The sequence below is a fragment of the Tursiops truncatus genome, chromosome 13 (genome assembly GCF_011762595.2).
Source record: "Tursiops truncatus isolate mTurTru1 chromosome 13, mTurTru1.mat.Y, whole genome shotgun sequence".
In the NCBI taxonomy this organism is placed as follows: Eukaryota; Metazoa; Chordata; class Mammalia; order Artiodactyla; family Delphinidae; genus Tursiops; species Tursiops truncatus.
The window spans coordinates 10,786,754-10,813,102 of NC_047046.1; the positions used below are offsets into that span (position 1 = coordinate 10,786,754).

The 26,349-nt window shown below is 43.5% G+C and overlaps 1 protein-coding gene across 3 annotated transcripts in view; it reads right to left on the reverse strand.

Moving 5' to 3' along the window:
- The window catches only part of SUDS3 (SDS3 homolog, SIN3A corepressor complex component), a 152,878-nt gene that overhangs the window by 58,731 nt on the left and 67,798 nt on the right, over positions 1 to 26,349 (reverse strand). For 2 of the 3 annotated variants that reach the window (XR_012325174.1, XM_019950226.3), the window contains 2 exons: positions 8,306 to 8,373; positions 6,532 to 6,904 (listed from right to left, as the gene is read on the reverse strand). Coding sequence is in view for 2 of the 3 variants with exons in the window: in XM_019950226.3 (XP_019805785.1) it covers positions 8,328 to 8,373 (46 nt within the window). In the remaining variant the exon portion in view is untranslated. Of the gene's footprint in view, positions 1 to 6,531; positions 6,905 to 8,305; positions 8,374 to 26,349 lie in introns of those variants that run through there. The other variant, XM_019950227.3, reaches the window with a different exon arrangement.

Below are 26,349 nucleotides of genomic sequence, written 5' to 3' on the forward strand. Positions count from 1 at the left end.
GAAGGATAATTAAAGGATTTTTTTTAATATGAATTCATTGATGGTCTATTGTAAACTGTACCAATTTCTTATTGACTAAAAACATAAAATAGGAAAACTCTTACTAGAAGAGCCAAATCTGATATTTCAAATATGATGGTATAATGATAGTTAACATTTGTAACCACTTAATACATGTGAGGCATGGAGCTCAGCACCTTATATAATCATGTCATTGACAATGATTCCTCACAACCTCTCTATGAGATGGGTATTTTTATGCACATACACCCCTCAATTTTCCAAACGGAAGAAACTGGGGCTCACAGCAAAGACATAACCTGTTCAAGGTCACTAGCTGGCAGGTGACAGAGAATCCAGGTCTCCTTATTTCTAATTCAGGGCTCTTTCTCCTCCACAGCATTGGGTTTCTACAGATGCCCTAGTTTATGAGCTGAAAATATCCCATAATTACCCCATAAATAAGCCACAGAACTTATTTATTCCTTGCATTTAACTTATTATGTAGCATTTAAAGGACACATTACACTGAGCAAGAACCATCAATCTTTCACATAATGCTCCGGTTAATAACTTGGTAATTATAATCCACAGTCACAAAGCTGAATATGCTTGCTGCTTCCATGGTGCCAGATCACCCTTTAAAGAAGAGAACTCATCAATTATCTCCGACCTGCTCACTTGGTGAATTTACACCCTCCCAGAGCACCAGCACTTACCATGGTAGTCGGAGAGTTCAATAGTAATTGCAGGGTTTCCCTGGCGGCGCAGTGGTTGAGAGTCCACCTGCTGATGCAGGGGACACGGGTTCATGCCCCGGTCTGGGAAGATCCCACATGCCGCGGAGCGGCTGGGCCCGTGAGCCATGGCCACTGAGCCTGCACATCCGGAACCTGTGCTCCGCAACAGGAGAAGCCACAACAGTGAGAGGCCCGCGTACCAAAAAAAAAAAAAAAAAAAAAAGTAATTACAGAGTCCCTAAACCTAAGGATTTAAAAAGCTGTGTGTCCATAATCCCCTTTAACATGGTATCAGAATATCATCTGGCCATTCGTCAACGTTAATAGAACTCCTATTGGAAAGCATTCACTCTGTGTATTCCAAGACCTGAGCTAACCACTTTGCGTACAGAAGGAATAGTAGAATAAAATGTTTATCAATCTTATCAGACCCAACATCTCTTTGTATCAGTCAGTTTCTGGTGCATAACAATCTCAAAATCTCAATGACTTACAAGGAAAAAAAACTTACAGTAAGTCCCCTGCACACAAACGAGTTCCGTTCTGAGAGTGCGTTCATAAGTCCAATTTGTTCATAAGTCCAACAAAGTTAGCCTAGCTACCCAACTAACACAGTCAGCTATATAGTACTGTACTGTAATAGGTTATAATAGTTTTCACACAAATAATACATAAAAAACAAACACAAAAAATAGGACATTTTAAATCTTATAGTACAGTACCTTGAAAAGTACAGTAGTGCAGTACAACAGCTGGCATACAGGGGCAGGCATCAAGTGAACAGGCAAGAAGAAGTTACTGACTGGAGGAGGGAGAGGCGGTAGGAGATGGTAGAGCTGAAGGATCGTCAGCAATAGGAGATGGAAGGCAAGCTGCAATTTCACTCACAAATCCTGGGCTTGAAATAAAGATACTGTACTACTGTACTCTACACAGTACTGTAAAGTATACAAAAGCACAACCACTTGTAGAGGATGCACTCGTGACAATGTACGCCAGACACGTCAACTAACTTATGCGACTGGACATGTGAACACACGTTCACGTCTTTGAAAGTTCACAACTTGAAGGTTCATAGGTAGGAGGCTTACTGTATGTTTTTTACTCATGAGTCTGTGGTTGGCTGTGGTTCTGCTGAGCTCATCTGGGACCCCATGAGCTTGGCTCCAGGTTAGGCTCAGATCTGTTCCAAGGGTCTCTCCATTCTCCACAGAGCAGTGGACACACATTTTCTCACAGCAAATGTCAAAAGAACAAGAGGATGAGTGAAAACACATGATGCCTTTTGAGCACGGGGCTCAAGACTGGCATACTTCCATTTCTGTCGCGGTATCATTGGCCAAAGCAAATTTCATGGCTAAGACCCAAATCAATGAAGCACATAAATACTCTCCACCCACTCTACTGAGAAGTACTACAAAGTCACATGGCAAAATGTGTTGATGTGTAATTCCATTATGGGAGAGAAGGAACAACTGGGAGCAATGATCCATTCTACCCACCCTTTTATAACAAATATATTGTAATGTGCCCTTTATACTATCACAGAATGAAATTCAGAGATAGTATAACCTACATAAATGTATCATTTTCAAAAATCAATTACATATGTAAATGCTAGAAGACATAGTGAGGTAGTCTGATGATGGCATATAAATAAAGAGCCGCTGTGGGCATAACAGATGAAATACAAGCTGATTCAGGGGTGTGGTGCTGGCTCCTCGAATACCTTGAACGACGTTTCCATGGGTGATGTGATTTTTTTTGGAAATGGTATACAACTATGGATAACATTTTGAGCAAAATAAACTGCAACCATCCCTTGATGCATACTGTAGAAAAATCAGAACATGCTAAAACTATGCAAAATATACTCTATATGTAAAACAAGCTCAGATGACAATAAATGAGTTTTCCACCTACACGAAGGCCTCGCAGGGTACTGGCAGGTCAAGCAGGACACAGGAAAGATCTTCCCCACACATCGGTAAATGTCTAGCTCGCCTGGTCCTCTAAAGCAAATCATACCAAAGTCATGATTTTGTAACTCCCCATCACCATAACTACCAAAATCGTCCCCACAAATTTCTGAAAAGAGCCCTAGGGGGCAGTATTGACCCAGTGAGAACCACTGGTGTTGCATTAGAGTGAAATCTTTGAAGTTCTACAGCCTGATTCTGAATCCAAGCTCTGCCTCGTACTTACTAGCTGTGTAACTTTGGACAGGTTACTGAATTACTCTGAGTCTGCCTTACTCATAATGTTGCTTTAAGGATTAAATGGGAGCATGCAAATGGCAAAGCATTTGGCACAAAGCTTACACACACGAAGCACTCAACAAATGTCAGAGCCTAATGTTATACCATTCAGTTAACTTATTCCCATTTCACAGATGAGGAAGCTGGGGCTTGAATGAGATGTCTTTGGACATCGTTCCTCCTCCTCTCCCTGATGTCTTCTAGTCTAAAGGTGGGTAATTGCTGATGTTCTCCTGAGGATCACTTTCAGAAGAAAGGTGAGACTGGAAAGGTTGTGGGATTGACAGGTGAGTCCGTGAGTGGAGGGGACCTGGATTCAAATTCTAGGCTAGGATATGTAGTGGTTTTACTCTGAAAAACAGCATTTCCCAGGAGTTCCCTGGCTGTCCAGTGGTTAGGACTCTGTGCTTTCACTGCCGTGGGCCTGGGTTCAATCCCTGGTCGGGGAACTGAGATCCTGCAAGCCATGCAGTGTGTCGAAAAGAAAAAAAAAAATTTTTTTTAAATACATATGTATGGAATTAAAAAAAGCACTTCCTTTCACATCTGCAGCAGTGTTACCACTTGGCACACTTAAGAATGCTGGCAGCACAGAATCGTCCAACAGTGGTCCAGAGGAGGACATGGTCTTCAGTGGTAACGTCAGGAAAGGTTAGAGAGGCAGAATCCAAGACAGGCTCTGGAACCAGATGCCAGGGTGCAAATCCCAGCTCTACCACTTACCATTCATGCATCCATTCGACCTTGGGTAAAAACTCCCCTGTGCCTCAATTTCTTCATCTGTAGAACACTAGTACATACCTCACGGGGTTGTTGTGAAGGTTAAATGAGTTAATACACGTAGAGCATGTAGAACAGTGTTGGCATATGATAATCTCTATATAATTGTGCATCATTGCACAACTGGTGTCCACCCACAGGTTCAGTGCAGTCATATAGAGCCTGACCCATGGTGGGTGATAAAAAGTGGTGAAAAGAGACGAGTGGATGGAGAAGGGTAGGAAATAACTGTGAACTTTGGAAACATGTAATGTTCAGTGTCTGATTTGGGCATCTGGAAAGCTACAGTGGAGTATTTACACTTGCTATGCTCTCAACCACTAGACTGGATGGTCTTTCAAAAATGCAGAACAAAACTGAGGTGTGTCAAGTTGTGCTCACAGCAGTTAACATTCTAAATGAACTAAAGCCATCAGCATCAATTTATACAGACTTGTCTTAACAAGTAAGGAGGTTTTTTTTTAACCTCTACTTGTCAACATTCACAAAGGAGAATGAAGGAGGACGCATTGGTGAGAAAAAGAATGGGACAACAGGAGGAAGGAAAGCAGAGAGAAGCAGGGTGCCTAGTACAGTCCTGATGCATAGTAGGGTCTCGATCATTACTTGTTGAATGAGAGGATAACTGGATGGAGGGATGGAGGGAAGGATGGATGGATGGATGCCTAATCTCCCTTTCTGCCCCCATTTCAACCTTCAAACAAAGACAAAAGATTTCCAGAGATGAATGATCATCTCTGTTTTTTAAAGCCAACAGCTTCCTTAGGAAGAGATGATGAAAATACCATGTTTTCCAGTGTTGGACAAATCATAAATATCTCAAATTGTAGTGAAGCTCTGCCACTTACTAGTTATGTGACCTGCAGTGAGTCGATATGACTCTCTGAGCATCATTTTTCTCATAAGTGGTCTCTAAGAATCCACACAGTGCAGACATCATATAATATCATGAATGGTTTATGTGCATGAGTGTAGGCTCATATTTATACATTATAACCAGGGCCCAGTTCATTAGTTTTGTTCATGCCAACTCTCTTATCATTATTATTCCGCAGCCTGTTATTGTATATTGATGACTCTTTACTTCTACACAGTACTCAAGCGTTTATAAAACACTGTGATGTCATAGCTACCACTTATTTAATGCTTATGTGCTCTCTCACAGGTCCTCACAACTCAGTGAGTAGGTACTTCCAATCCTGTATCAGTCATATATTCCCCCCAGTGATGCTGAGTAACAAGCAAGCACAAAAACCCCAGAACATTTAGCAATAAACATTTATGTGGGGTTCAGCCAACCAAGGTGAGGCTCATCTGATTTTGCTGCCTTGCTCACGAGCCTGTGGGAAACTGCAAGTTATCTACACAGCTTTGCTGATTTTGGCTGGACTCACTGACACATCTGGGGGTTGGCTTGATGTTGGCTGATTTAGGATGGCCTCTGCTGAGATGCCTGGGACAACTCAGGCTCCACAACATGGGTCTCTCCTCCTCTAGCAGGATTGCCTGGAAATTTTCCCATGGCAATTGCACAAACACTTTTGCAGACCTCTGCTTGCATAGCCTCTAACATTGCTTTGGCTAGAGCAAGTCACAAGACCCACACAGATTATTTAAAAGATGGGAGGGACTTCCTCGGTGGTCCAGTGGATAAGACTCAGCACTCCCAATGCAGGAGGCCCGGGTTTGATCCCTGGTCGGGGAACTAGACCCCGCATGCATGCCACAACTAAGAGGTCACATGCCACAACTAAGAGGTCCACATGCCACAACTAAAAGATCCCACGTGCCACAAGGAAGATCTCACGTGCCACAACTAAGAGCCGGTGCAGCCAAAATAAATTAAAAAATAAACAAAACCAAATAAATAAACAAAAGATGGGAAATACACTCCACCTCTTTTATAGGAGGAATTGCAAAGGCTGTTATTGGTTGAACTGTGTCTCCTTAAAATTCATATGTTGAAGTCCTAACTTCAGAATGTGACATTCAGTCCTATCTCAGAATGTGACACTATTTGCAAATAGAGTCTTTACAGAGATAATCAAGTTAAAATGAGGTCTTTATGGTAGGCCCTACTCCAATGTGACTAGTATCCCTATAAGAGGCAGCAATTTAAACACAGACTAGGACACAGGGAAGGAAATGTGGAAAATGCCACCTATAAGCCAAGGAGAGAGGCCTGGGACAGATTCTTCCTCACAGCCCTCAGAAGGAACCAACTCTGCCAACACCTTGATCTCAGATTTCTGGCCTCTAGAACTGTAAGACTATAAATTTCTGTTGTTTAAGCCACCCAACCTGTGGTACTTTGTTAAGGCAGTCCTAGCAAACTAATACAAGGGGTAAAGAATGAAGGCAGGGACTTCCGTGGTGGCAAAGTGGTTAAGAATCCGCCTGCCAATGCAGGGGACACAGGTTCGAGCCCTGGTCCGGGAAGATCTCACGTGCCGCGGAGCAACTAAGCCCGTGCACCACAACTACTAAGCCTGTGCTCTAGAGCCCGCGAGCCACAACTACTGAGCCCATGTGCCACAACTACTTAAGCCCATGTGCCACAACTACTTAAGCCCGTGTGCCTAGAGCCTGTGTTCCGTAACAAGAGAAGCCACTGCAATGAGAAGCCCACACACCATAACAAAGAGTAGCCCCGGCTCGCCACAACTAGAGAAAGCCCGTGTGCAGCAACAAAGACCCAACGCAGCCAGAGATAAAAAATTAGTTAATTTAAAAAACAAGAATGACGGCATTAATGCAATCAATCCTCAATACTTTATTTTTCAGTGGGGACACTGAGGCTCAGAGAGTCTGGTTAATGCCACCCAAGAGGCATCGGAGGTGTGAGTAGAACCCAGGTCTTCTTTGCCAGACATCCTTGCACCTGCCATGGAAACATTTCAGTTCCCAATACTTTGTCTTTTCCTAGGTGGCGTCCAACAGGGAGGCACCGGCACATGCAGGACACTGTTCATGCCCAACTAGGCAAGGCTGTGCATGTTGCTTCAAAGCTTCTGTTTTAATGATGTAGTAATTGTTTTTATGGCTTTCCAATGAAGTGTGCAGAGCTCTGATAGCCATCACTGGTTTCTTGAGGGCCTTTATTTGACCTGAGACTCTAGAGAGCTTCTGATAGATACAAAAAGGCGTGTGAGGCAAAGAGGAGAAAATTCTGGTCAAATATTTTTCAAAATATTTTTTGGCTAATCACTCTAAACATTTGAGCCACCAACTACATCTGCATCGAACATACTCAATTATTTGGGATAACTTTGAAGCCACTGGAATGATTTCTTTGGACAGAATAAAATGAAAGGAAAAGAATTGGGTCATTAATTCACATTATCAGTCAGCGTTCTTGAGACAAAAAGAACCAATAGGAGAGAGAGAAAGAGAGAAAGAAAGAAAAAGAAAGGAAGGAAGGGGGGAGAGAGGGAGAGGGAGAGGGAGAGAGAGAGAGAGAGAGAGAGAGAGGGAGGGAGGGAGGGAGGGAGGGAGGGAGGAAGGAAGGAAGGGAGAAAGAAAAAGAAAGAGAGAAAAATTTATTATAGTTATTGGCTCATATGATTATGGGGGCAGAGAAGTCTGCCATCTGCAAGCTGAAGACCCAGGAAAGCCAGTGGTGTAGTTCAAAGGCCCCAGAGCCAGAGAGCTGATGTATAGATTCTAGTCCAGGTGCACAGGCCTGAGATCTAGGAGTGCCAAGGGCAGGAGAAGATCAATGTCCCAGCTCCAATAGTCAGATAGGGTTAATTCAACCTTCCTCCACCGGTTTATTCTATTCAAGCCCTCCGTGGATTGGATGAGGCCCACCATGCTGGGGAGGGCCACCTGCTTTACCTAGTTCACCAATTCGAAAGCTAATCTCTTCCAGAAGCACCCCGACAGACATAACCAGATAAAATATTTAGCCAGCAATTTGGACATCCCATGGCCCGATCAAGTTGACACGTAAAACTAATATTTACTGAATACCTACTACGCGCTATGCACTGTTACAGCTCTTAGAATACAGACATGAGTGAGGTACAATCCACACACACAAGAAGCTTCACTACCTCATTCACTGTTCACTCATCAAATTCTAATTATGAGCATCTACTGAGATGAACAAGACACACATGGTCCCTGCTCTCGTGGGGTCTACAGGTGAGCTGGTGAAACAGGTATTGGATAACTGATGGCATAATTAAGCAATGACAATTGTGATGAGCGCTGCAAAGGAGAAGCTGAAGTTGTTAATGACTGTGTGACAGGAAGACCTGATCTATTTATTTTGGGGGGAGGGGAGGGAGGGTGGAGGGATGGATGAGGAAAGACTATCATTAGGAAATGAGGTTTGAGCTGAGATCTTTTTTTTTTTTTTTGCCATGCTGAGCAGCGAAAGCACAGAGTCCTAACCACTGGACTGGCAGGGAATTCCCTTGAGCTGAGCTGAGTAGGGATTAGCCAAACAAAGATAGTGGAAACTTCCTCCCGAGAAGGAGAAAAGCAGCTGCCCAGACACCCAGGAGCTGGGCTGGTACTTACTGTCAGCTTGGCCTTGGTGTTGCTATGAGCCGTTCTGCTGGCACTCACGGCTAGGGCTTGGCGTTCTCCTGTTGAAGATAAACAATTGCACAGAACATCAATATCAGACAAGGCCACTCTGAGTCCACAGGGGAGCAAGACAATGGAACACAGACCAAACATGAACACCGTCCAAACCACAAAAATGACCAAAATTCCCCTTCCCTGTCTAATATGAGGGGCTGCTGCTTCTTGACCAATTTCCCACATGAGCTGAATCAGCCTTTTCTCCCTTTGGATAAGATTTATTAAGATGCCCAGTCATAGAATTACTCCCACTTCCTGCCAGTATCCAGTCCAGAGCAAAGTCCCAGTTCTTTAAACCCTCCCCAAATCACCCAACCTAAGTCCAAATCCCATACTAAGTCCTTTTTAAAACCTTCTTACTGAGATACCCCACAGCTCCCATAGTGCCTTTCCCCCCTCACTGCAATGAATACTAATCCCAATTTGTTCAACTGCGAGTGTGTTCCTGGTGGTCTTTAGCTGAAGGGCATTGACGCTTGGTAAATCTGGATGTTTAATTAATATTTATCATAGATAATGTATTAGTTTTACAATAAATTTAAGATGGAATTGTTTTTATGTGCTGTATACACACATTCACAGTACACTGAGAACCTTTTATAATTAATGTGTCTAGTATATCTTTATTTAGATTCGAAGCATAGTTTATTATCTTAAATCATAATGAAGGCTTAGAGTTCTCATAGCTCTGCTTTCGGCAATCTGTAGTTGTCGCTTTTCTTCAAGTCCTAACCTGTGTTACTAATGATCTGGGAGAATCCATAGTGAGCTTTGGCCTTTGGCACCTTGACCTTAACTTGACCAAGGCAGAACTCATTAATTGCTTCTAAAAACCCGGCTGACTGGAAATTTAGAAGAATTTATCCTATAAATTCACTGGCACAAAAATCCAAAGACATACACAGAGACATCTATCGCTTCGCTGGCAATAACAATAACCCCCTCCCCCCCAAAAACTGGAAACAACCCAAATTTCCATCAATACTCAGCTGGCTAAATGAACCTTAATACACACACCTCTACAGTGGAATACTACATAGTCATTAACAATAATGTTGTAAATATACATTAATTGGTTTGGAAAGATGCAGATAATATACTGTGGGGAAAAAAGTTGTAGAATAATATAATCCAAGATTAATACACTCACTCACACACACACACACATACACACACACACATTTTTCTTAAAACATATTTTTATACCATAGGTAAAAGTGGGTTACTTCTGGGGATTGGGATTGAAGACTTTTATTCCATCTACATGTTCAAAAGTCATGTTGTATTGCTTTTACTTTAAAAAAATGCATTTTTTCTTTGTCCCATTTGCTGTATTCGTTTACCAGATTCACCAACCACACAGTCCCCATCTAGGATCTTATCTTCTTTTCTTGTCACGAAACCCAGCCAAATGCTGAGCCAAACATTTCTATCTCTGAAACACTTCTCAAAGCTTCACCATACCCTTCCTTCTGCTCTAGGTCAGGCTGACCTGTCAGTTCTCCCGGACTCTACCTCCTCACTGTATACTCTGTACTGCCACAGGGGACTCTTTCTAGCATACATAACCATAATCTTCATTCCTCTGCCCCAAAACCTTTGGCTCTCCTGGACCAACAGAATAAGCTTCAAACTTTCACTGTGGACTCCAAGATTCCATTTTAGCTCCACTTTACCATTTCAGGCTTAAGTCAAGCATCCAAGGCATCCTTCACTCACATCCCAGACACAGCAGCATTAATGGATACCCTGAATTTGAACCTGCATTAACATACCTTCAAATCTTTGCTCACGTTGTTCTCTCCTTCCCCATGCCCCTTCTTTTAAATTACGTCTTTTAAAATACAAGAGTCTTGGGCTTCCCTGGTGGCACAGTGGTTAGGAATCTGCCTGCCAATGCAGGGGACATGGGTTCGAGCCCTGGTCTGGGAAGATCCCACATGCCGCGGAGCAACTAAGCCCATGTGTCACAACTACTGAGCCTGTGCGCCTAGAGCCCGTGCTCCACAACAAGAGAAGCCACTGCAGTGAGAAGCCCGTGCACTGCAACGAAGAGGAGCCGCCGCTCGCCGCAACTAGAGCAAGCCCATGCGCAGCAATGAAGATGCAATGTAGCCAAAAATAAATAAATAAAATAAATAAATTTATTAAAAAATAAATGAAATAAAATAAAAGAGTGTTGACTTACATTCGACACTGTAAATGTTTTTTCTTGCTTGTACTACAAGGTAGCCTAACATGATTGGAAAAATGCACAGATTTTGAGTCGACCACCTGGGACGAAATCTCAGCTGCCACTTACTCTGTGACATTTACTTCACTATTCTGTACCTTGGTTTCCTCATCTGTAAAATAGGGATAATAATAAAACCAGTTTCCTAAGCTCACTTTCACAAAGCATAGAAGTACTGAACACAGTAAACACTGGAAAAACGGTAATTATTTTGATTATTGGATTCTAAGGTGACATTATTTTCCGTTGCTCTTGAGAAGCTGAAACTTCTAAATTAAATGCTCCCCTCCCAAAGCTACTAGCCTTTTGAGTTCTTATGACTGCTTTTTATGTATAACTTTTTTGGCCTTAGTCTCCATACATAATAGTTAAGAGCTTAAGCTCTGAAGTCAAACTTTCTGGATTCATGATCTCGACTGGATTCAAGGCAAGCTTGGGCAGAATAACCAAGTCTATGTGCCTCACTTTCTCCATCTATAAAGTGAGTGAATAATATTCCTGCCTCATAACGTTTGTTTTGAAAATTAAATGTGATCATCTCTGTAAAGTGCTTAACGTGGTGCTAGCACATAGTAAGCACTCAATAAATGTTAGCTAGTATTATTATGAGAGAGAGAGGGAGAAGGAGAATATACTCAGGATAGGTTTAAAAAGGTGGAATTTAGAGACTCCTCTGGTGGTCCAGTGGTTAAGACTCTGCGCTCCCACTGCAGGGGGCACAGGTTAGAACTCTGGTCGGGAAACTAGATCCTGCATACCCTGTGATGAGGCCAAAAAATAAAATAAAAATTTTAAAAATTATTAAAAAGGTGGAATATATTTTAAGGACCCAGACAGAAAAATAACGCTGCCTCAGGGATTCTCAGCTAAGCACTACCGACACTTTGGGCTGGACTGTTCTTTGTTGTGGAAGCTGTTCTGCATCCCCAAAATAAAGGATAGAACATTTAAACAGCATCCCTGGCTTCTCCCTGAGACAAGAAGGAAGCGGGCAGGGCACAACTGCTAAAAGAATGAGGAGTCGGAGACAGCCGTTGAGAAAAACTGGATGCGACAAAAAAAAAAAAAAAAAACGCTTAGAACCAGCTACACCCAAGATGGCGAAAGATCTGACTTCCAGTTGACCTTGAGCCTCATTATACGCTTATTGTAATATATTAGCATACTAATGACACACCCACCAGTGTGCTGACAGGCGCCATGACAGTTCCAAGGCTGACCATAAAAGGCCAAAAAGCAGGCAGTGGCCCAATAACTGGAAATCCCAGCCCCTTCCCCCAAACAGAATATTCCTCCTACCTGTTAGCATATGAAATTACCAAGCCCATTAAAAACTAACCACTCCCACACCCCCGGGGCAGTCTCACCTTCTGAGAGGGTCCCAGTTCCGCCTATGGTGTGTGTCTCTCTTCAAATAAACTTGCTTTCATTTTACTTTGGCTCGCTGCTCTTGAATTCTTTTCTGTGTGAAGCCAAGGACCCTCACTTGGTGGCCCATCTCGAGAACTCCCCAGAGACCTTGGACATGACCATTCTCTCACTCCCCGCTTCTCCTGCAAGATCCCCACTAGTTGCCAGTAGCAGCCCCTTTGCCCAGTCCAGTTGTAATAATCAAAAATGATTCCAAACATTGCCAAATATCCCCTTGGGGAGGGGAGGGACAAAATCATTTTCCGTTAAGAACCACTGGGCTACCTTCACAGGACCCAGAAAGTTGTTGGCCCATACGGCTCTGTCCTCTTGGCTTCTTTCTACCCTTTAAATTGCTCTGCAGGGACTTCCCTCATGGCGCAGTGGTTAAGAATCCGCCTGCCAATACAGGGGACACAGTTTCGAGCCCTGGTCCGGTAAGATCCCACAGGCCGTAGAGCAACTATGCCCGTGCGCCACAACTACTGAGCCTGCGCTCTAGAGCCCTCGTGCCATAACTAGTGAACCTGCGCTCTAAAGCCCGTGCTCCGCAACAAAAGAAGCCACCGCAATGAGAAGTCTGAGCACCGCAACAAAGAGTAGCCCCTGCTCGACGCAACTAAAGAAAGATCACGTGCAGCAACGAAGACCCAACGCAGCCATAAATAAATAAATAAATTTAAATTGCTCTGCAAATCAGCTTCCTCTGCAAGTTTTGCTCTTCTGCTCCCCCATAACTTAAGCCCATCTGGGCTTTAGTTTGCCATTGAAACAGGAGGGAAGGAGCAGAGCACAACCGTTTTTTTTTTTTTGGCTGTGTTGGGTCTTCGTTGCTGTGCGCGGGCTTTCTCTAGTTGCTGTGCGCGGTCTTTCTCTACTTGTGGTGAGCAGACGCAACTCTGTTGTGGTGTGCGGGTGTTGCAGAGTGTGGGAGTCTCATTGTGGTGGCTTCTCTTGTTGCGGAGCACGGGCTCTAGAGCGCAGGCTCAGTAGTTGTGGCGCACGGGCTTAGTTGCTCTGCAGCATGTGGGATCTTCCCGGACCAGGGCTCGAACCCATGTCCCCTGCCTTGGCAGGTGGATTCTTAACCACTGCACTACCAGGGAAGCCCAGGGCACATCCTTTAAAAGGTTGACAGAGTCGTTGAGGATATGACAAAGACTGGTTAGAACCGTTAGGTCCAAGATGGCGGAAGACTGGACTTCCAGTGGACCTCGAGCCTCATTATACACTCATTGTAATACATTAGCATGCTAAATGACACCAGTGCCATGACAGTTCTGAGGCTGACCATCAAAGATCAAAAAGTGGGCGGTGGAGGGACTTCCCTGGTGGTCCAGTGGTAAAGAATCCATCCTGAAATGCGGGGATATGGGTTCAATCCCTGGTCGGGAAACTAAGATCCCACATGCTGCGGGGAAACTAAGCCTGCGCACCACAACTACAGAGCTCACCTGCTCTGGAACCCATGCACTACGAGAGAGAAAACCCACATGCTACAACTAGAGAGAAGCCCGCGTGCCACAGCGAAGAGCCTGCATGCCGCAACAAAAGATCCCACATGCCACAATGAAGATCCCACGTGCCGCAACTAAAGACCCGATGCAGCCAAAAAAAAAAACAAAGTGCCGGTGGCCCAATTCCTGGAAATCTCCGCCCCTTCCCCAAAATAGTTGGAATAATCCTCCCACTTGTTACCCAGCCCATAAAAACTAACCACCCCATATTTCAGGGCCCCTTGCCTTCTGAGATAGCCCACACTCTTGGTGGAGTGTGTTTCTCCCAAGGCCATTTTCACCTTTTGAGACAGACCACATTCTGTCCACAAAAGGTGTTCTCTCTCTAAATAAATCCACTTCTTACCTATCACTTTGTCTTTCACTGAATTCTTTCTGCAATGAGACATAAAGAACTCGAGCTTCTTTAAGTCCTGAGACAAGGTATGTGATCTCGACAGTGGGTTTAAGTCCCAATCTGCGTTGTGCAGTTTCACCGTGATACCAACGTTGGCCCATGCATTCCCATGCCGTTAACAGCTCCAACATGGCTGCCTTCCATTTCCCTTTATGCAGAGTCTCAAGAAACAAAGACTCTATTTGGCTAAACTATAGTCAGGTGTCAACCTCTAGTCCAATCGGCTGTGACCAGGAGAAAAAAGGCACCTGGAATCAGCATGGGAGCCCTGGGTTCCACACTTTCAGCAGGGATCCTGGGGTGCTTCCAAGGAAGGGGTTGTGGCCAGGTCAGGAATCCCCAAACCTGTTCCCATAGCATCTGTCTTGTCCCTTTTCCTCAGATGGTTTTCAAATATGACCCCCGCTGCCAAGGAGCCTGCCACCACCCAAAAACTTCTATCAAGTTTTTGCTTCTGGTCAGTCATGGGCTTTTTAGCACTGTTTTCAAAGAATGAACAGGCTTCAAATATGGGTTCCAGACAGTAGTCAAGACATTTATTTGGCTTCCTACGAGACCTTTCTTAACTCTTTTTGGCTTTTCAGAATTGATTCAAGTAATTAAGATTGCAAGACTAGTGAGATATCCCTGTGTGTCTTAAAGAGAATCAGAACATGGCACACAAAATATGCCACTTTGGCATAAGGATTGTTTGGAGTTGTAAGCAATTAAGAAGCAGCAAACAAAGAAAGAGCTCCTAGGTCTCCCCCCCATTTACATAGAAGTAGAACATAAATTTCCCTTTGTGAAAGTCTTCCCCTCCTGTCTTCTATACCAGAAGAAGGTGAAACAACCATTATCACTGGAGATAGAACTTCAGCATGAAAATGGGTTTTTACTACAAAAAAACTTTACTAAAATAACACTTATCTTCCATTAGTTCCCCCACATATTTACCTTCCCACAATTTACTACCCCTAAAAGTCCAAACCCCTTTTCCTTTGCCTTGTTACTTCTCCACAAATGTATTGCCTTTTGTTAAAATGGTATATAAACTGCCCAGATGTAACCACCTTCTTCAGTCTTCATTTCTTTTCTAAGAAGGCCTCTGTGCATGTTTTAAAAAGAATTAAAATATTAACATCAAGTAAAATCTGTTCACCTCTTCTCCTGTTAATCTGTTTTTTGTCAGTCTAATTTGCAGGCCCCATGAACAGAACCTAAGAAGTAGAGGAAAGGATTTTTTTTCCTTCCCTACAGTATTATAAACACACTAGACCAATGTGATTTCTTAGCTTTGTTGAAACAAAGATCTTTTGGAAGATAATACACAACATTTTTAAGTTACATACAACTTCAGAGTGGTTGATGGCCCTCAAGCCACTTCTTGAATCCTGTAAGATTTTATATATGTATAGAAATATAATATATATATAAATCAGTTGAACATATATTGTATCCAGTGTATTTGAATGCACACACATTTACCTTATATGAATTCAATTATGAGAAAGAGAGAAAAATTTATCCTGCAGCTCTTAAAACCAATCACACTAGAATTTGTCCTCAGTGCCTCATAAAAAGGAAGGTCACAAAGAGAAACAGAAACAAGATAACTTATCTCTTGCCTTTTGCCCTTGTAAAGACCCAGGGCAATTTAAGGTAATTTTTGCCCTAAGCATTAACACTAGAGCCTATCCCTTTAACCTCTCATTCAAGACATAACTCTACAGTAACTCCCCTACATACAAACCTTCAAGTTGCAAGATTTCAAAGACACGAATGTGCCCCTGTATGCCAGCTGTTGTACTGTACTACTGTACTTTTCAAGGTACTGTACTGTAAGATTAAAAATCTTTTATTTTTTGTTTGTTTTTTATGTATTATTTGTGTGAAAAGTAATATAAACCTATTACAGTACAGTACTTATTACAGTACAGTACAGTATTATTACAGTACAGTACTATATAGCCGATTGTGTTAGTTGGGTACCTAGGCTAACTTTGTTGGACCTGTGAACAAACTGGACTTAAGAACGTGCTCTCAGAATGGAACTCGTTCGTATGTAGGGGACTTACTGTACAGGTTTTCCATATCAATGGTTTCCATGTCAGCCGTACCCATAGGTGGTCATAAAAGCAATTTAATGGGTCATGACCACTATTTTTTTAAAAATTAAATAGAAAATATCAGAGGGCAAGATTCACAATATGATAATTATTTCATTAAAGCTTTGCTTAATTTTTATAGTGTGTGTGTGTGTGTGTTTCTTACTCTGGTCAAAAATGTCTGAAAGTCACTGTTCTATAGTCTGTGCTGTCCAATATTGGTAGCCAGTAGGTACACGTGGCTATTAAGCACCTGAAATGAGGTTGGCCAGAATAGACATGTGCTGTAAGTGTAAAATACATATGGAATTTCAAAGACTAAACCCAAAAAAGAGAATCACGATAAAACTAATAATTTTATAGTGATTACATGTTAAAATATAACATTTCACTTTGGATGTATGATGTTGAACAAAATATTAAAATTGTAAGCAGATAAGGTAGGGGGTCCCTGGAGAAAGAAAACCAGGCATGTCTCTCTTGATATAAGAGAAGCCATTTTTGGCCTAAGCAAGTTGTGATCTACGGCTGGCCTCAATCCTTGCCCTTGAACAGGTCTCAGTAATTAATGACCTTAAGGGAACAGAAGAATGCAGAAACAGGCAACTTATCAGGCAAGAGAAGTAACAACAGCAAAGATAATATATCAGTTGTAAAGACTCCCAGTTCTGTTTCAATGGTAAAGATTAGCATGAAGCGCTCAACCACCAGATAACTGGAATCTAAGGGATGATGATGTTGACCTCTTCTGACCCTTTTAGTGACTTCAATCAACTAAAGCTTGTACTCTGTGGACGACCCAGGTCCCTTCGTGAATATGCAGGTACGCTTAGCTTAAAACTTGCCCAATACTGCTGTACAGGGAGACAGTGTTTGGGGAAAGATCCCTGCTGTCCTCCTTACTTGCTGCAAGGATAATAAATCCTTCCTGGGTTTCCCTGGTGGTCCCGTGGTTAGGACTCCACGCTTCCACTGCAGAGGGCACAGGTCCAATCCCTGGCCGGGGAACTAAGATCCTACATGCTGTGTGGTGCAGCCCCAAAAATGAAATAAAATAAAAAAATAAATCCTTCCTTCCCCCCATCTTTGTTTGTTTCCTTTTCTTTTTTTTTTTTTTGATCAGCAGCTAAGTTTGCCATCAGTTTTATTTCCCCCCCCCATCTTTGGCTTGTTTGTGTCTTTTGGCTGGACACCCACCAAGAGGCAAACCCAGTTTACAGGTGACAAAATTAATTTCACATTTTTTTTTTACTGTTATAATGTGGCTACTAGAAAAATTTTAATTATACATGTGGTTGTCATTGTATGCCTGTTGGACAGCACTGCTCTATGTGTTTTGGCCAAGTGTTATATGTACATACATGTGTGTGCACAAGATATATCTATAATCTGGCTTGTATCATCTTTCCACAGCATCTATCACCTTCTTATTACCAAACACTTAGAGAGAACTGTTCAGTGTCAAGATGAGTGCCAGCCTTTCAATGTCAGCTGAAAGGGCTGCCCCCATCATCTGAAGCATCCTCTTCCAAAGCAGAGAAGACCTGTTGACTCAGTCTGACTCATCTGCCTGACTGACCTTAGTCTGATGTTGCAGCACCTTGGCAGAGATGACAAATGGTTTTTTTTTCCTCTTAACCTTATTAGTTCAGAAAGGATTATAACCATCCTGCCAATGGGTATGCACTCCAAATGACCACACATCCTGGATCAGGCAGGAAATGACTGCTTATCTACTTCCTGTGTTCTCTGTAAATCTCTCCACACATCAGCTTTACCATTCCTCATATTCTCCTTCCCTCTCCTAGCTCAAGGTCTTGTTATCTGTCAATCATAATCTTGATCTTTCTACTTGTCAAAGGTGTGCTAGAATGACCCCCGCAACACACACACACACACACACACACACACACACACACACACACACACCTGCCACTCCCTGTCACTCCTGATTAGTTCTAGCCTCTATGGAGCCACTCGTTTTCCCCGAGCTTGACTTCTTCTACATCCAATACCTCTACATCATATTAATCTAAGAATTCTTCCCTTCCTTCGGGTTAGTAATAGTAATAATAATAAGCTGTCTTTTATAGAGTACTTATCTTCAGACACTATATTACACATTTTCTCTCATGTAAACATCACAATAATTTTGTTGTGTTGTGAATACTTCTCCCACTTCATAAATGAGGAAAGTTTGCCTTATGAGGTGACCTGAATTGTAAGATCCATGATGTCTTGTTCACCACATACCCAATGTATACAACAAGTGCCTGATACATACATGGAAATGCTTGATAAATGTCTGTTGAATAAATAAGTGAATGAATAAATGGTGGCACACACCACTTTCTACCTTAACTTATAGTTGTGTCCATGTGCTAACAACCTTATTATGAGTTCCTTGAGGGCAGGATTTAGTTTTGCATTTCCTGTGCTTGTTAGCATAATACCTGCCACAGAGTGGACACTCAGAGATATGTCAAACAAATTTAAAAAATAAATGATTAAATGAATATCATAGTCCCACAACTTCAGAATATGGCATTCCCTTGCTAAGAATCGTTCAGTGACTCCCTATTACCCTTAGGCTAAGGCCCAAGCTATTCTTCATGGCCCACGAGGACTCCCTCACCACTTGAGCCATTCATTATCTCTTGGAGCTCCAGCCACAAGCTCTTCAAACTTCTTTCAGCTCCTCAAATTCGGACTTAGGTTGAGGGCCAGAGCTTCTACTTCCCCTCTCAGGGCCTTTCACCTGGCCATTGTCACCTGCACCCAACCCCACTGCTACCCCCTCCACCTGGCCAATTCCCCTCAGAGAGATCTCATTGTACCCTGTACTTTGGCTTTGTAGTGCTTATTGCAAGGATAACTCAATAATTATGTTTATGTTTCTTTTATCTAGTGTTTATTTCCTGAAACACCCCATGAAGTAAGGAGCATGTCTGTTTTGTTTATCACAACGTACCAGTGTCTAGCCCAGAGACAGGAAACCACTGGCCCACACATGTTTTTTGGCCTACCCTCCAAATGTTATAGATATATGATATGAATTCATTACAAAATTTAAAAAATATGTATTTCACCAAAAATTCTGAATTTATGACTTCTCTTGGAGAAAAAAAAAAATCCAAAGACCCAGCAGTACTGCATATATGAGTCAGGATAGGCAAGCAATGCAACAGCAACAACCCCAGAGGACTGGATTGTCACTCACACCACAAGTCTGACGTGTGAGTTCCATCTGGAACATTGACAGTCATTGTGGCTGAAGGAAAAGCAGACCTAGCAAACCATGCTTATCGCTCTCACCGAGAAGTGACACACACCTCTTCCACCACATTTCATTGGCCAAAGCCAGTCAACAGCATGGAGATACATAATCCCGCTGCAGGGAGGGCCTTGCCTCCCACGGTGACAAGAGACTCTCTGCTCTGCTGAGGGACTCAGGGATACGGAGGATATGGATTTCCTACTTCTTTCGCGCTTGCTTTCTTCACACTGTAAAGGTATAAGCAACCCAAGTTTTTCTCTATTATCTCTAAGAGGTCCTAAGATGCTGTGATGAGGCATCTGTAATTATCTGCAAAACAATCTCTTGTCCAATCTGCAACACTTCTGCTAATTTCCTTTCACCAGGCTACTAGATTTCAGGTTATCTCTTCCTACACACAAACACCAGTGCTCCCATGTGGACACTTGAGGGGACATCATTCCATTTTTAGCCAGGTTCCAGATCGTCCCCCTTTTCTGATTCCCATCTGTTGACGACTCTCTCATGTGTGTGTGCATGTGAGTAAACATACACACACGTGCATTTATGAACGTCTATGTAAATTTCATTATTTCTTCCAATGAACATTTAATACAATGTTAGACACCTGGGGTAAAACGACGAGCAAGATAAGCAAGGACACTAGCCTTCTGGATCTCAAAAGTCCTAAAGGAAAGACAGCAGCAATCACAGGAAATGGTTATGATAAGTTCTACCATAAAAGAAGTTCAAAGAGCTACAGGAAGCCTGAGCCCAGAGCCAGAAGGTTCATGGACCACTTCCCAGAAGAAATGACATTCAATCTAACACCTAAAAGTTGGTAGTAATTAGTGAGGCAACTCCAGGAAGAGGGAACAACTGTGAGAAGACCCAGAATCCAAAGAGAGCACTGGATCTGTAAGAAACAAATGAGTTCAGCGCGGCCGGGACATGAGTGGCAGGAGACATGATGGAAGCAGGTGGGGAAACACAGAAGAAGCTAACGAGGGATGCAAGCGCCAGACCTTATAAGGCCTTCAGTGCTCCGTGAAGCAGATGGAATTTAATTCTGAGTGAAACAGGGAGCCAAGGCAATGAAGGCTTTCAAGGTGTGGTGTGTGATCCAATTTACATTTGCTCCACGCGGATTTTCACAACGGGCTGGAAGTCTTGGCACTGGCCCATCAGAGTGGATTCAGACAGGGTCCTGTAGGCACCCTGCTCTTATAGGCATCTACCCATTGGCCGCTGAAGGTCTGAAGTGTCCCGGGGGAGAGGCTGGGCTGCCTGGAGGACAGGAGACTCAGGACAGTGGCTTTTTACCACTGTATAGTGTTAATTTACCACTTCATTAATTATACTCATAAATATCTAAAAATACACATATGAGGAAGATGAAGAAAATATACACCAGCAAAAGTTACCTTTTAGGATAACAGGATTAGTGGTCTAGTTCTTAAGTATTTTAATTTTTAAACAGCCAGCATGGCCATCCTGAGGCATAACAGCTAAATACATGTGCTAATGTCTACACAGAACAAATTAGCCAGGATGATATTCAGGAAGATTAACTGATGCTCTTTCCCCCCACCGCCAGTATGTCCTATTATCCCATGGCCGTTCTCTATTTATGGGGTCAGACCATGAAAGCAGAAAAACGGCTTTTAAGTTTCAAAAGACCCAACCTTGAAGGGGCTCAGGCCAGAGGAAAATAAACCCAAAAAAGCAGCCCAGGGAGCTCTTGCCTTCAAAATGAGATAAAAGAGGAAAGGAACTGGAGAGAGTGTGGGCACTGGGGAGTACCTGTCCCCCAAGGGGTGCTGTCAACAGAAACCCCAGTCTGGAATCCGAATGCTGGAAACCTGTGCTCTGAGCAGTTCACGCAAGAAGCCAGCAAGGATCCAGCAAGAACCCAAGAGGGGAAATAGGATCCAGGCACGTGAAACAGTCCTTCCTCCCACAGAGGACTCCACGCCTCACCCTCTCCCCACGACCCTGACACCGATGTTATTTAAGCCTCCTGGAACTTGAAAGAGTCAGGCTCTCAGAACCCAGCTATAAGAGATGTTCTTGGAACAATTGGGGAGTTCTGAATATGGACTGGATTTTAGATGATATTATGAAATTACTGTGAATTTCCTTAACTGTGGCAATGGTATTGCAATTATGTAGGAGAAAGTCCTTTTACTTAGGAAAATCAGGCTGAACTGTTAAGAGGTAAAATACCATAACTTCTGCAACTTATTTTCAAATAATTCAGTGGGGAAAATACACAAGTACATGGGGGGAGAGAGAGAAAGCAAATCCAGAAAAATATTAAGAACTAGCATAGAAAGGGGGGCATATGGGTATTCACTGTGCTAGTGTTTCAATTCTCATAGGTTTTCATTTTCCAATAATAAACTTCTAAAATAAAATTTTATAGTAAAATTCATAATTGCTGAATGCCAGAAGTCACAAGGAAAATGTTGATCCAATAATACCAGTTTTATGTATTTATTTATTTATTGGCTGCGTTGGGTCTTCGTTGCTGCGTGCGGTCTCTCTCTAGTTGCGGCGACTGGGGGCTACTCTTCTTTGCAGTGCGCGGGCTTCTCATTGCAGTGTTTCTCTTGTTGCAGAGCACGGGCCCTAAAGTGCACAGCCTTCAGTAGTTGCGGCACGCGGTCTCAGCAGTTGTGACTCACAGGCTCTAGAGCACAGGCTCAGTAGTTGCGGTGCATGGGTTTAGTTGCTCTGCGGCCTGTGGGATCTTCCCAGACCAGGGCTCAAACCAGTGTCCCCTGCATTGGCAGGTGGATTCTTAACCACTGCGCCACCAGGAAAGTCCTCAATAATACTAGTTTAAAATGTGTTAAGAAGCACAAAGAATCGTTTGTATTAAGTATATTCATAAATTTGTAAAAACTTATACACATGAAAAAGATAAAGAAGGTGCAAATACTAGTTGTTAAATTAGAATGGTGGGGGCTTCCTTGGTGGCACAGTGGTTAAGAATCCGCCTGCCAATGCAGGAGACACGGGTTCGAGCCCTGGTCCGGGAAGATCCCACATGCCACGGAGCAACTAAGCCCGTGTGCCACAACTCCTGAGCCTGCGCTCTAGAGCCTGCAAGCCACAGCTACTGAAGCCCGCATGCCTAGAGCCCGTGCTCCGCAACAAGAGAAGCCACTGCAATGGGAAGCCCATGCACCACAACAAAGAGGAGCCCCTGCTTGCTGCAGCTAGAGAAAGCCCACGTGCAGCAACGAAGACCCAATGCAGCCAAAAATAAATAAGTTAAATAAATAAATTAAAAACAAACAGCACCAGCTTTTGGGGAAAAAAAAAATTAGAATGGTGGGATTATCTGTGGCCTTTCCCTCTATTTCTCACCCTTCTGTGCTTTTATAATATTAAAAATTAATTTTAGATGTTAGCTTAAAAAAAGATGGGTGAAGAGAAGAGATCCTGAATTGACTGCAATTAAGTATCTACCACCCAACATAATGAGAGTTCAGAATATAAATTAAATTGAATTATGGGAAAGTAAGAAAGGTACTGTTATTCCTGGGTTAGTGAACCAAGAATTTACACAGGTCAGGTGTGCTAGCTGCACACAACAGAAACCAACTCTGGCTCCTTTCAGAGTTCTAGGGATGGTGGAGAGCTTACAGAATCACCTGGAAGGCTGGAAAGCCAGGCCTGGCAAGTGGGCAGGCATAAAGGCAGGCTGACCAGCAGCCACTGACAAATTCAGGTGACAAGAACAGCTCAGAGAGGACAAGACTGCAGCAGCCACTGAACAGAGGGTGCCACAGCTCAGACGTCGGTCCCTGCTGGTCCTGGGCACTGAATGCTGCCTCTGGCCCCACCACTGGCCTGCAGAAGCCTGCTGCTGCTCCTGCCTTCTCCAAAACACATCCTCTAGGGCCCATTTCTGCGTAACACAGCTCCCAGTTCAACCTATCACACACGTTACATCTAATTGGTCAAGTCTAGGTCACATGCTCACACCTGAGCTGGGAAGACCCTGGGAAGGCAATTACCTCATCTTTGGAGCTCCTACAGCACCAGGAAGGCCCTAGTCTTAGGGGGCTAAGACATGCAATGGGACAATTTCCAAAGATCAGACAGAGATTCTAATATTGGGCACCAAAAAGTGACAAATGTCACCACACAGTTGTTCCTGCTACAACTGGACCGGGCACTAAGTAAGAGAAAACAAGACTAAGATTAGGCCTTTGTCCTCAAGGAGCGACTTTGATAGTGGATATTATATCTTATTCTTCTTCGTTTTTTGTTTGTTTTTAATAAATTTATTTATTTATTTATTTTTGGCTGTGTTGGGTCTTTGTTGCTGCACGTGGGCTTTCTTTAGTTGCGGCGAGCGGGGGCTACTCTTCGTTGCAGTGCACAGGCTTCTCATTGCAGTGGCTTCTCTTGTTGCGGAGCTCCGGCTCTAGGCATGTGGGCTTCAGTAGTTGTGGTACGCAGGCTCAGTAGTTGTGGCTCACGGGCTCTAGAGCGCAGGCTCAGTAGTTGTGGCGCATGGGCTTAGCTGCTCCGCGGCATGTGGGATCTTCTCAGACCAGGGCTCGAACCTGTGTCCCCTGCATTGGCAGGTGGATTCTTAACTACTGCACCACCAGGGAAGTCCCTTATTCTCCTTTGTTAACTGTAGTGTTTGACAGAGAGTAAACACTCAGTAAATGTTTGCTAAATAAATAAAAACAAATGAACAATCTGCCCCAGACAAATCAAACGACCCTTTGCAGGCAGGGGACTGGACAAAATAATACTCCAGGAACTTCTAGCAAGAGGATTCTTGGACTTGATGATCTTGCCTGAGACTCACAGTTTTCTTCGACAGACTGTCTATGAACCAGAAGCTAGACTAAAACTGCACTGATGCACTAAACCTTAACAAAAGCCAAATATTAAGTTTTGTAAATGGATCCACCTAGAAAACCAGTTCAAATCAAGTCAAAATCCAAACATCTAAAACAAATGAATGAAATTTGCTCTGAGTCCCTACTTACGGCTGAATTTTCTTATCTTTTAAGCAAAAAGCCCAATGTCATTAGTTCTGGTCATACACTGGCCTGTGGTGCCACGCTGGGCTAAGTCACAGCACACATCAGCATTAATTTTATAAATGTGTTCTCCCCAGCTGCCTACCTCTGAGCTTGAATCAATTTCCAGCCACAGTTTGCACATTTCATGCCAGAAGGCTGCAGTGGGGCTACTGACTGTTAGTGTGAAACCACCTGTTCTGCAGATCTTTAAACACTGGTAAGAATCATCTCTCCTTTCAACGGTTTTGTCTCAGTTTAACAAAATGCAAAGTTGCTAGATTCTGTGCAGCATCTGAACTTTTCATTAATCCACTCACTCAACAATTTGCACTGACTGCTTACTATGGGTCAAGAACTATGCTAGATGCTGGGGATATGACAGTGACTGGAGAAGATATGGTCCTTGAATTCATGTCACTTAAATTCCAGTTGGAGGCCCATAGATGAATATGTAATTACAAGATGTAATAGGTATTGGAGGTGGAAAAGTGCTATATATAAGAATGGAAGAATAACAGGAAATCTAATTTGGATTAGATGGAGTGGAATAAGGGAATGCCTTCCTGAGGAAGTGACATGTAGGCCACAATCTAAATAATGAGAAGACTTGTTATGGGCCGAGTTGTGTCCACTCAAAACTTACAGGCTGAAGCCCTAACTCCCAGGACCTCAGAATGTGACTATATTTGGAGATAGGGTATTTAAAGAGACAATTAGGTTAAAATGACGTCATTATCTTCCCTGGTGGTGCAGTGGTTGAGAGTCCGCCTGCCGATGCAGGGGACATGGGTTCGTCCCCCAGTCCGGGTAGATCCCACATGCCGCGGAGCGGCTGGGCCCGTGAGCCATGGCCGCTGAGCCTGCGTGTCCAGAGCCTGTGCTCCGCCAACGGGAGAGGCCACAACAGTGAGAGGCCCATGTACCACACACACACAAAAAATGAGGTCATTAGGGTGGGTCTTAATCCAATATGACTGGTGTCCTTACAAGAAGAGGAAATTTAGACACAGAGACACACACAGAGGGAAGACCACGTGAAGACACAGGGAGAAAACGGCCATCTACAAGCTGAGGAGAGAGGCCTCGGTAGAAACCAAAATGCTGACAGCTCCATCTCAGACTTCTAGCCTCTAGAACTATGAGAAAATATATTTCTGTTGTTTAAGCCACTCAGTCCCTGGTACTTCGTTACAGCAGCCCTAGCAAAATAATACAAGGGTTAATCAGGCAAAAGATCAGGGTGGGGAAAAGAGAGGCAGAGGGAAGAGCAGGAAAGACAATGACCCAGAGTCAGAAAAGAGCTTTGTCCCATCAAAGAATTGAAAACCCATTAAACTTATGTGGTTGGAGCTAAGTAAAGAAGAGTCAGGAGGGGGACTTCCGTGGCGGTCCAGTGGTTAAGACTCCACGCTTCCACTGCAGGGGGCACAGGTTCAATCCCTGGTCGGGGAACTAAGATACCACAAGACCCGCGGCCACAAAAAAAAAAAAAAGGCAGGACGGACAAAATAAGACTGGAGAGGGAGGCAGAAGCTAGGACCTGACAGGTTATCCTGAAGAGCTTGACATTTTCCCCGGAATTATAAATAAAAGTCACTGGATAGTTTTTGAGGAGGGGAAAGATGTGGGTGACAAGGTTCGATTTACACTGTTAAACAGCTTGTTGTCTGGTGAGTGGAGAAAGGGCCACAGCAGGGGGATCAACCAGCAGAGAGATGATGGTGTTTGAACCAGGGCGGGAGCGGTGCAGGTGGAGAACTGTAAACAGATGTCCACTTAGAAGGTAGAATAGACAGGCTTCCCTGGGTGGGAGCTGGAGCAGAGGGAGTGGCAAGTATGGTACGTTGGCTTCTGGCTTGAGCACGTGGCAGCACTTAATAAAACAAATTTTCTTCTGTACAGAGGAGCCTGGGAAGAGGGTTGGCCTTCCAATCCCTCCACCTTCTGGCCGAGACATCAGACAAGAGGTTTAACCTCTTCAGGCAAAGGCTAAGGTGCTCAGCCTGGAAAACAAGGTTCTT